The sequence below is a fragment of the Ailuropoda melanoleuca genome, chromosome 9 (genome assembly GCF_002007445.2).
Source record: "Ailuropoda melanoleuca isolate Jingjing chromosome 9, ASM200744v2, whole genome shotgun sequence".
Lineage (NCBI taxonomy): Eukaryota > Metazoa > Chordata > Mammalia > Carnivora > Ursidae > Ailuropoda > Ailuropoda melanoleuca.
In genome coordinates this window covers 84,678,652-84,690,774 of record NC_048226.1, presented here as the reverse complement: position 1 = coordinate 84,690,774, position 12,123 = coordinate 84,678,652, and the positions used below count along the sequence as shown (strand labels likewise).

General features: G+C 41.3%; 1 protein-coding gene across 2 annotated transcripts in view; it reads right to left on the bottom strand.

Moving 5' to 3' along the window:
* The window catches only part of DEPTOR (DEP domain containing MTOR interacting protein), a 137,282-nt gene that overhangs the window by 65,276 nt on the left and 59,883 nt on the right, over window positions 1-12,123 (bottom strand). For both annotated transcript variants that reach the window (XM_019806265.2, XM_002925531.4), the window contains exon 4: window positions 3,483-3,661. In XM_019806265.2, the coding sequence (XP_019661824.1) occupies window positions 3,483-3,661 (179 nt within the window). The remainder of the gene's footprint in view (window positions 1-3,482; window positions 3,662-12,123) is intronic.

Sequence of the window (12,123 nt, the reverse complement as noted above, 5' to 3'; positions counted from 1 at the left end):
GCAATCTTGGGAAAGGATCTTAAAGGCTTTGCATTTCTGAATTCTTCACTGTAAAACTGTAATAATAACAGTAATACCAATGTCACAGAATTGCTATGAAAATTTAATGAGATTTTATATGTGTCATATATGTGAATCATATACACATTAAATATACCATATATTAAAATTTATAAAGTATTTAGCCTAGCACCTGGTAAACAGTAAACCTTAATAAATGAAAAAGCTGCATAAATATGTACATATGTGGTCAACATACATACATTTGTATCAATATATACATATACGCATGCATGTATATGTGTGCACACACACACGCATAGGCTTGTAAGTTAATGACTCATCTAACAAGTTCTGTCTTCATTACAGAACATCATTCACCATTCACAAATGAAGCTAGTTAGGATTTCATAGCGGGCCTGATTTTTATGTCTACTGGTTTCAACCTAGGGAACCACCTTTATCTAGAAACCTTCTGCTCAAAGCCTAACGTCTTTGTTCAAACTGTGAAGTTAATTATTAGCTAAAGAATTCAGAGCTCTGCTTAAGACACTAACTGGTATTTATCATTAGCTCTAACATACACACATGTGGTGGCCATATTTTCATAACTCACACGTAGACCTGTAATCTAGCAATGAATTGCTGGATGGGGAAACTGGGACTCCCTTGGAAACTCTGACATATACATGTAGAGAATATTCAATCCTCCTGAAACTATAGAAAGCAAACTTCTGGGGTTAACATTTGCTCTCAGTAATGCCTTATTTTATCCTTTACATTGCAGCTTTATGGCCTTTTTTGTTGACAGCATTACAAAATTACAATGTAGTTGAAGTATATTACTAGCTCTCGGGAAATCATTTGGGAACAATTCCTGGCACCCTCTCTCTTCTCTCTGAAGACGTTACAGTATCAGTCAGTAAACTGTAGTTTAAGGGGCTGATTTTCTCTGGAACTTGGTATCACCAAGTTTTCTGTCTGTAGCAAGGATGACAGAACTCTAACCCAAACACACCATTTTTCACTGTGGAAAGCCCCACACTCCATCCAACTCTGAGTTCACAGTTATTAGCAAATATCCATTTGGATGTAACTACCCAAGTGGCTTCAGATGAAATCTTTAGCCTACTGGTGCCTTGGTTTCCTTTTCTGTAAAATGATGAGAATAAGAACACCTGCCCTATGGTCAACAATACTCTATTGGACACTTAAAAGTTTGTTAAGAAGATTGACCTCATGGTGGGTGTTCTTACCACAATAGAATAAATTTAAGAATAATAACAAAAAGAATATCTGCCTCCAAGAGTTTAAGAGGTTTAAATAAGTTAGTATTTGTAAAATCATTAGAATGGTATCTGCCATAGAATGTAAAATACAAAAAAATAAATAAAATATACAGTACTTCCTCTGTTTGCTAATTGCTTCTATATCCATATTCGAGTCCCAACAAGACTCTAAGATGTCTAAGGCCAGAGACCACACTGGCACTCTACTTTCTACCCAGCTTCCCGCCCTCAGTGAGCTTAGGAAAGCAGCAGACATATGAGGCCATCAGTAAACAGTCATGAGTGCAATCGTGGCAGGGTCATGTAGGAGAAACCACCCTGGAATATACCGAGTGTCTCATGTGCCTCTCTGACCAGTGCCTCTAGGTCAGTGGGTTTCAAAATACCTGACACCAGCACACAGGAACAATGTGTATGTGGCAAATCAATACACACATGATGTTTACTATCATATGTTTACTAACATCTCACCGAAATCAAAGTTTTACAAAACAATACTTAACCTTACTACATAAACTATGCTCTGATATTTTCTATCCTGGTTAAATCCAGTCTAGTGCATCTCCAACTTTAATGTGCATTCAAACCACTTGGGGGTCATGCTAAAATGTAGATTAAATTCAGTAGGACTTGGCAGGATCAGAGATTCTGTGTTTCTATCATGCTCCCATGATGACACTGTATAGTCCCTAGACCGTACTTTGTGTAGTAGTCAAGCTGGGAATGGCTTTCTAAATTGATTTCACAGCCCACTAAAGGGTTGCAACCTGCGGCCGTAAAACACTGCTCCAAATAATTTGTAAAGTGTCTTTCATCTCTATAATCCATTATTATCTTCCTTACCTTGGAAGAGAAATCCTCGGCCTGTGTGGAAGTAGGGGTAGGGGAGTTCACAGCAAGAATGACTCAAGTATTACCCTTCCTATTGACTTTTAGGCTGATATGCTTACCTGGTTCCCAGCCCTGTCCTCACTGCTCAGAGTCTGCACCTTGCAGCTATGTTAACAAATTGACTGAGCACTTATTAAGAACAGGGCATTGAACTGAGTGCTTTGTATCTCCCACATTTACTCCTACAACCACCTGTGTAGATATTCCCATTTGATAGATGAGAGAAGGCAAGTAGCTCTATAACTGGTGGAGTTGGGGTTCCAGAGCCTATGTTCTTACAACAGCCAGCCTCTGGGGTGGCTCCAGTGATCCTTGCCTCCTGTATTCACACCCTTGTATAGTCCTCTCTCACACCGAATAGGGCTGAGCTGTCACCTGTAGAGTATTGAGGAAATGGCAGTGTGGGATTTTCAGGACTCGCTTAGAAGATACTGTGGTTTCTGTCTTGCATTCTCTTAGATTCTCCCTCCGCAAGAAGCCAGGCTGCCATGTCATAAGAACTCTCAAGCAGCCCAATGAAGAAGTCCAGACAGCAATGGACGGAAGCTTTCAGCTAACATCCAGCACCAACTTGTTAGGTATACAAGTGAGCCACTGTGAGGCCAATCCTACAGCTTGTCAGGCCTTCAGACGACGGTAGTCCTCCACCGACATCTTGACTGCAACCTCACAAGAGACCCCACCCCAGAACCACCCAGCTAAGCCTCTGCCAACTTTCTGACCCACAGAAACTGTGTGAGGTAATAAACATTTATTATTGTTTTACGCCTTTAAGGCCTGGGGTAATTTCTGATGCAGCAATAGATAACGAATATGTTCTTAACCAATGGGTTATGCCATCATGATTGTAAGTCAGCCCTAAAAGGAGAGTCAAACTGAGCTCTTCATTGTGGCAGCTTGCACCAAGCTTCAGCAAATGTTCATCCTCCACTTGCAACCAACTTTGTGAGAAGCATCTGCTTCCCATCTGGACTGGACCAGGTGACTTCTTGTAGCCAATTAGATACAGGTATTGAGGATGTTAAATCACATCTGAACAGAAGTTTCTGGAGACACTATAAGGATCCGCCTGCCCTCGTTAGCTTCTGCCCCCATCTATAAAAACAATATATCCCAGAGAGTAGATGTTCCTTTAGCCAAGCCTGAGTCCAGTCTGGAGACAGGCCAAGCTGAGCCCAAGCCCATGCAGAGGCACGAGTGACCTCCAGACTCATTCATGAGTGAGAAAGAAATCCTTGTTGTCATTTGCCACAAGATTTTAGGGCTGTTTGTTACCTCGGCAGAGGCGGACCGCACACTCACCATGCTGTATGATGCCGTGCTCCATAAGCCGGTGGCAAAGCTGCTCTGCCTCTTTCCGCGAGGTGGCCTCACCTTCCTGGACCAGCCAGTCCAGGAACTCAGACGCCATGAAGGTGCGCTCATACTTGACCCCTTCCTCTTCCCTGGGTTGCAGCAGTGTGTTTTCAGGGCTCATCAGCCTGGGAGGAAGGAAGGGAACAAAAATAAACCTACACAGAGGGAAAATAGCTCCTTTGAAATCCTACATCCTTGGTTTCTGCGAAGTATCACAGCGAAGTTGTTAGACAGATGTGCCTGTCATGTGCTGTTACAAATGTAATTTCTAACAGAAGGACCTGCTTCAGGAGTGAACAAGATGCATTTTCTCCTGGTAATTAAGGAAGAAAAAAAACAAACAAACGGGTGGGGTGCCTGGCTGGCTTAATCGATAGAGCATGCAACTCTTGATCTCGGGGCTGGAAATTCAAGCCCCACGCTGTTGTACAGATTACTTAAAAAAAGAAAAAAGAGAGAGAGAGAGAAGAGAAAAAAAGAAAAAAACCAAACAAAAAAACCAAACCCTGGAAATGTAATCCAAAACCCACCTTAGCAGACTGCATTCAGTTTAGCCACCTTGAAAAGAGCAATTTATTGACCAAGCCCCACGCCATCTATCTAAAAAGGTCAGTGTTTCTTTCCTAAAGGAGTTACTCAGCTTCCCAAACCACTGGGCTAACAAGAGGACTGCTATGGATCGAACACGTGTGTCCCTGTGAAATCGGTATATTGAAATGCTAATGCCTGCTGGGATGGTATTGGGAGCTGAAACCTCTGGGAAGTGATTATTTCATGAGGGTGGAGCACCTATAATGGGATTACTGCCCTTGCAAGAAGAGACAGGGATCTTGCCTCCCCCTTCTTTCTTGATGAGGATATAAGGAGAAGAGCGCAAACCAAGGCGAGGGCTCTCACTAGACACCTGATCTGTGTGGCACCTGATCTTGGACTTTCCTGTCTCCCAGCTGTGAGAAATGAGAGTTTGTTGTTGAAGCCACCCAGCCTGTGGCATTTGTAACAGCAGCCTGGACTGACATAAGCCACTCCTTCACAACACCCTGTCCCACAGAGCTTGTTTCTCACACCTCCTTCTCCAGCGTTCTCCAACTGCCCTTGTTTCTGTCTTCACATCTCCAAAGAAACTCCCACTGGGGCTGCAGTAATCTCCTTACATCCATATATGATGGGCATTTTGTAGATCCCCATTTTGGTGGATGTTAATAGCACTAGAGGCTACTGACCATCTCCCTCATCCAGAGGGGCACTACCCTGTCCTGGGTGCCCTCCTGTCCCTCTGTTTCTACCTCTTTCTCAGTTACCTTTGTGTTGGCTCCTCATCTCCCTGGACCTTAAAGGCTGGAATCTCTTGAGATTCGGTTCCCCAGATACCTCTTTTCTCATTGCTTAGTCTCTCAGGGAAGTTCTCTCACCTCCCTGGCTTCAACTGCCATCCATGCCCCCAAAAGCCCCAAATTTATGTCCCTGGATCAGACTCATATTCCCAACTCCGGACCTTTGTATCCATACAGACATCTCAGAGACACCTCGAAATCAACAAACCCAGAACTGAACTCAGGTTGTTCCCCCAAATCTGGATCTGTGCCAGTGAGCGCTCCCATCATCCCGCCAGAAAACAAGGCAGCATTCTCTATGCCTCCATGTTCCTCATCCTCCCATCCAGGCAGTCATACGAATTGTGAATTTGATGTCCCAATCATACTCATGTATGTCTAGGCCTTCCCATCTCCAATGCTGCCACTATCTTAGTCCCTAGTACCAACACCTTTAACCCACTTACAACGGTTCCTTCATTAGACTTTACGATGTACCCACTCTCATTCTCAACCCAACCTCAAGCAGCGAAGTCCAGACACAGCAATTATATTTATCTTTTTGAAACTCAAACCTGATAATGTCCTATTCCTGTTGAAAATACACTTCAGGAATTTCTGATTGCTTTTAGGCAAAGGATCGAAATCCTTTATATGGCCTCTAATGCATGCATGATCTTTCCCTTTAGGACCTTTTTCACCTCTGACCTCAGAGATGGTCTTCTCACAGCTCTTTAAATATATCATACATCATCTGCCACATCTGCCTCTGAATATGTCATTCCTGCATCTGGAATGGTCTCCCCACCTTTCCACTCTTCTACTCCTTAAACCTACTTGACTCCTTATCCTTTGTTATCTCAACTATCCTCAGATCTCCATTAGACCATCTCATTGCTCTCTGTACAGTCTGTGACTATCAGATTAAAGACTAGCTCCTCTACTCAATCATAAGCTCCAATAGGGTAGGGCCCACGTTTGCCCACAAAACTTTGTTCAATGGAAAATGGAACCCCATAAAATGACAAAATCATTGTGTCATCTTCCTCTTTTAAAACAATTCCTGACGGGGCGCCTGGGTGGCACAGCGGTTAAGCGTCTGCCTTCGGCTCAGGGCGTGATCCCGGCGTTACGGGATCGAGCCCCACATCAGGCTCCTACGCTATGAGCCTGCTTCTTCCTCTCCCACTCCCCCTGCTTGTGTTCCCTCTCTCGCTGGCTGTCTCTATCTCTGTCGAATGAATAAATAAAATCTTTAAAAAAAAAAAAAAACAAACAAAACAATTCCTGAGAAGTTCCTGTCTTCTTCGNTGTGTTCCCTCTCTCGCTGGCTGTCTCTATCTCTGTCGAATGAATAAATAAAATCTTTAAAAAAAAAAACAAACAAACAAAACAATTCCTGAGAAGTTCCTGTCTTCTTCATGAAAGTTTCTTTCTTTTAAAAACCCTCAGTTCTTTTCAAACTAACAATAATACGCACCCCAGGTGGTACCATTTCATTCTAGAGCAGGAAAAACCTTAGAGATCACTGTAATCCAAACCCCTCTTCATCCACGTGAGAAAAATGTCACTCTCTACCACAACGTTATATGTCAATATTTACATCTGAATTTCCAAAATGTAATTCTCATCCATATGAGAAAAAACTGAACGGTAGCATTCAATGTTGCAGGTAGGAAACTTGCTCAAGCTCATACAAAGAAGTACGTTATACTTATTTATAAATCATTTCATTTGGGGTAATTGAGCCTCCATACCTGAATGTCCATTCACAGGATGTGCATTTTCAGTGCTTTCAGACTTAGAGCCCAGTTCTGCTGTGGAAAGGACACTGGGCTAGGAATTTGAAGACTTAAGTTTATTTGGAATAGATCACTTCACTGTAAGATATAAAACAAGCCACTTATCTTTGTTTCACCCTCCTTTTTCTCAAGAGTATAATGCTATTTTCACCCATGATTGCGAAAATCATATATGAGTGTGAATGAAACAGCTTTACAGTACAAAAGACGAGGAATATACAAAGTGTTACACTACTGAATAAAATCATGGCGTCTATCCCAGGGCAGGATGGATTTGTGCCCAACAGCTATGAAACGACAAGGGAAACTCTTCTGCACTCCCTCCAGTCTTCCCAGCAGAATCTTCAGAGTCCTTTTATAAGAAAGTCATGGCTGGGCACAGGATTGGGAATCTAGAATTCCTGTCCTATCGATACTCTCCATTTAACACACAGATGGACCCACCTGGCTTTCAGCTCTCTTTATAACACTCTGTCCCTTCTAGCTCAGCGATTTTCCTTTCGGGTGTAGGGAGGACAAGTGGATAGGGTTTACTTGTGTCACTTCTTGTAACCAGAAACATGACCTGCCAGACCTCTAGAGCTCCTGGTAAGTCGCTGGTGGCCTCTGGACAAGTGGCTGGTTAGCTGCTCTCGCCAGTGTGAGCTTTAGGAAAGAGACCAGTTGGCAGGCCTGCCTGCACTGATTCAACTTGCCATTTAAAACCTGCCCCTCCAGCCTTAGCTCTTCCTTATTTCATTTCTGCTCAAAATCAAATAATCTCCCTATACAGGTTCTTAAGATAATGACTTCCGCGGGATTTGATTTTGGTCTTAATATGCGGTCATAGTGTTAAGGCAACACTTACTACTTGTTCTAATTATGTTTTGCTGGGTAGCAAGCTATCCTCAAAGTTGGTGGCTTTTAAACAACCATCATTTCATCATACCTAAGTATTCTGTGGCTTGTCTGGGGCTCCACTGGGCAGTTTCTCTATCACTCTTGCTAAAGGGCCCTCATGAATTTGCAGGCAGACGGTGGCTAGGACTAGGTGTCTGGTGCTGCCGTGCTCCTGAGTCAACACAGCCTCTCTGCCCAGTGAGGCAGGCTGGATGTTGAGATGCAGAGCTCAAGAGGGAGGAGGCGGATGTTACCAGAACTTGTTTATGGTTTTACTGAAACCTAATCTACTTACCATACAATTAACCCATTAAACATGTATAATTCAACAGTATCTATACACAGAGTGCACAACCATCACTATAATCCATGTTAGAACATTTCCATCACCCCAAAAGGAAACGCCATTACAATCACTCCCCACTGCCCCACTGCCCCATCCCTAGGCAAACACAAATCTATGTTCTGCAGCTACAAATTCGCCTGCTCTAGACAGTTCATATAAATAGGATCATATAATATGTGGCCCTTTGTGACTGGTTTCTTTCATTTAGTATACTGTTTTCAAAGTTCATCCATGCTGGAGCATGTGTTAGTATTCCCTTCCTTCCATAGTTAGAATGGCCAAATCATATTCCATTGTATGGATAGACTGCATCTTATCCATTCATCAGCTGATGGACATTTGGGTTGTTTCCATTTTTGGTTATTATGAATAATGCTATGAATATTCATATACAATTTTTGTGCAGACAAATATTTTCGTATGCTTCTAAGAGTGGAATTGCTAGATCACATGGTAACTCTGTTTAACCTTCTGGGAAAGTGCCGGACTGTTTTCATAGTGGCTGCACCATTTTCGTTCCCACCAGCAAAGTGTGAGCGTTCCAATTTCTCCATGTCCTCGCCAGCAGTTGCTACCATCCATTTGTTTTTCTTAGCACCATCCTAGCAGGTGTAAAGTGGCATCTCACCGTGGTTTTGATTTGCGTTTCCCTGATGATGAATAATATTCAGCATATTTTTATGCGATTATTGTCCATTTGTATATATTCTTTGGAAGAATGTCTATTCAGATCCTTTGTTCATTTTTAAAGTTAGGTTACTTGTCTTTTTATTTTTGAATTTTAAATGCCTTTTATGTATGCAGGATGCAAGTCCATTATCAGACATATGATTTACCAATATTTTCTCCCATTCTGTGGGTTGTCTTTCATTTTCTTCATGATACTGTTTGTAACCCAAAAGCTTTAAATTTTGAAGTGGTCCAAATTCTCCATTTTCCTCTTTTTGTCCCCTGTGCGTTTGGTGTCACAGCTAAGAAACCACTGCCTAGCCCCAGCACAGGAAAATATATTTGCTCCTAAATCTTCTTCTAAGAGTTTTATAGTTTTAGTCCTTACATCTAGTTCCATAATCCATTTTGACCTAACTTTTCTGTAAGGCATGGGGCTGGGGCCCACCTTCATTCTTTTGCATGCAGCTATCCAGTTGTTCCGTCACATTTGCTGAAAGATTATTCAAGCCCCGTTGAATTTCTTAGCACTCATCAAAAACCAATCCACCCAGCCAGGCCTTCTTAATTGCTAGGCTCTGAAGTCACAGAATGTCAATTGCTCTGAATTGTATTTATTAAAGCCATCAGACTCAAGCCAGACTCAATGAGAGGGGATACATGCACCACCTGTTCGTGGAAAGGGCAACATGCATGTGTAGGAAGAGGTGGGAATATTTGGAACCATCTTGGAGAGTGGGTACCACACTGATTTATTTTATATTAATCAACTGAAAGGCAATTTCCATAGTTATAGCTCATTTACAGTTGTGTGTTTTCCCTTACACATTTATTTAATATTTTTTACTTTACTTGAAGTATAGGGGTAGTTTTTAAAAGCATGAGATTCAAGACAAATCCAGCTTTAAATCCTAACTCTGCATATGTGTTAACTGCATGACCCTGCTTCCCTAAATGTACACTGGGGATTATAAGGGTGACTCTTTGGGGAGCTCTGCAGTGTGAGTGGGATAATGCATGAAAAGCTTCACTCACAGTGCCACCTGCCCCCAGAAACACTGAATATATTTTAGCCATGATGATGATGATGATGATGATGATAAAAGTTTTCTAGATGGAGCCATTATTTGATCAAATCAAAACCTTTTGTGGCAAAATGAATTAAGATTCTGTGCGTGCTTCTCCAGACAAGAATAACAACTCTATTTTAATTTGTAATCAGAAGTGTATACAATGCTCAGAAACGCTTATATTTTATAGAACGAATTCATTTTTAGTCAAAATTGTCCTGCTCTGGCCTATAATCATGACATAAAGCCACATGCCAAATATGGTGCTGGCATTAACAATCCTTGGCTCCTGCAAGCATGTACGTAACAGATTTCGATTGTGAACGTGAGTTGATTTCAAGCTTTCCTGGATATATATCTGAGTCAGATTTCCCAGACTCACTTTAACCCAGGGGGAAGGCAACATTACAATAGAAGGAACTGCTACATTTAGGGGCCAGTACATAAATAGAAATAAGCTGATAGCAATCTCCTTGTGCACTGAAAAAAAAACTCAAAATAGTTGAGAAGGCCCTATATAACATGAGAACATAGGTAAATGGTACTCAAGGGCACAAGCTAGGGAGAGTCACAATGACCCATCGGCTATGTGGCCAAAAAGGTGCTTCAGGATTTAGAAGGATAGCTTTTCAAAAAGCCCTGTGTTAACATAATGATAAATTATTTTGAAAAGCAAAATACGTGATTTTATATACATGATGACCATTAAAAATTAAGAATTAATTCACCCAAATATAAGAAGAGTTTCTTACTCCTGGAGGTAGTTTGTGAATGATTTTTCTTTTCTTCTTAATGGAATACTCTATTATTCAAATTATTCCCCAGAGAGAATGTACTGTTTTTGTAACTGGGGGAAAATGTTATCAATAAAGAAGTTATATTAAGGTTAAGTTTTGTTTTGTTGCTTTTTTGTTGTTTTAGAGAGAGAGAGAGAGCATGCACGCACACATGCACAGGGAAAGGGGGCGGGGGGAGGGACAGAGGGAGAGGGAGAGAATCTTAAGCAGGCTCAAGCTCAGTGGAGAGCCCCATGCAGGGCTCGATCTCACAACCCTGAGATCATGACCTGAGCCGAGATCAAGAGTCGGATGCTCAACGAACTGAGCCACCCAGATGCCCCAAGGTTAAGTTCATATTTAACTGGATGACTTGTTCCTGACAAAAAAGTACCTCCCAATGCATAAATTATATATTTACATGTATGCTCCCAAAATACAGTTTGAATGTGTAACATTGACTTCTGTGATTAGAAAGAAGGTATTAATTAGGTAGAAATGCTTACATGAGCATTGGTATTTTTAAGTACTATGCTATTATCTATAGAACAGATATTATACAGATAAACTGACATAACTTTCATAATTAGACTTGGAACTAGTAAGGAGAAAACTATTCCATTAATATTTATGAGTAAAAACAGTACGTACTGGAAAGGGTGAAGGAAAGAAAGGAAAAACAGCATTTTACATTCTTTGCCAACAAATATCTTTTACCTGCTTTCACTCCTGTTTTTGTCTTCATACTATACACTGAATTGAACATCCTCATTTTCATCTTCATTCCTTACTCATGCTCTTCCCTCACATTTCCTCTCCTTTCTTTCTTGAAGAAATCCAAACTATTCTTCAAAAGGGGGTGGAGGGGCTCACTGTACAGTGCTTCAGGTTGTTCACTGTACAAGGAAACCTGGCTTCAGGTAAAAAGGAGGGCTAAAGTCCAGCCCTAATTCCTCATGAGCAGTCCTGTGTGGAAATGACTGCACTAGCTGAGGGAAAGGGCAAAAAGTTACCTGGTTCTCATTTGCGCTAGGTGTGAAATGACGCAGTGGGCCTCTACTTTAAAGGGCTGGATTAAGTACTAACTCCTCTTTGAAACTATCCCTCTGTTTCTATTTTTTGAAACAGCTTCAGGAGAATAGATATTATTTCTTCTTTGAATGTTTGGTAGAATTCCCCAGGGAATCCGTCAGGCCCTGGACTCTTGTTTTTGGGGAGGTTTTTGATCACTGCTTCAATCTCTTCATAATTAATTGGTCTGTTTAAATAATCACTTTCTTCCTGTTTCAGTCTTGGTAGTTTATAGGTTTCCAGGAAGGCATCCATTTCTTCCAGGTTATTTAATTTATTGGCATAAAGCTGTTGATAAAAGTTGCTAATGATCCTTCCTATTTCATTGGTGTTGGTTGTGACCTCTCCCCTTTCATTCATAATTTTATTAATTTGGGTCATTTCTCTATTNAATTTTATTAATTTGGGTCATTTCTCTATTCTTTTGAATAAGTCTGGCCAGTGGCTTATCGATCTTATTTATTCTTTCAAAGAATCAGCTTCTAGTTCTTTTGATCTGCTCTACTGTGCTCCTGGTTTCCAATTCATTGATCTGTGCTCTAATCTTGATCACCTGCCTTCTCATGCGTGGGTTAGGCCTGTTCTGTTCCAGCTCCAGCTTCTTGAGGTGAGAATATAAAAACTGCACTTTAGATTTTTCTGTTCTTTTGAGTGAGGCTTG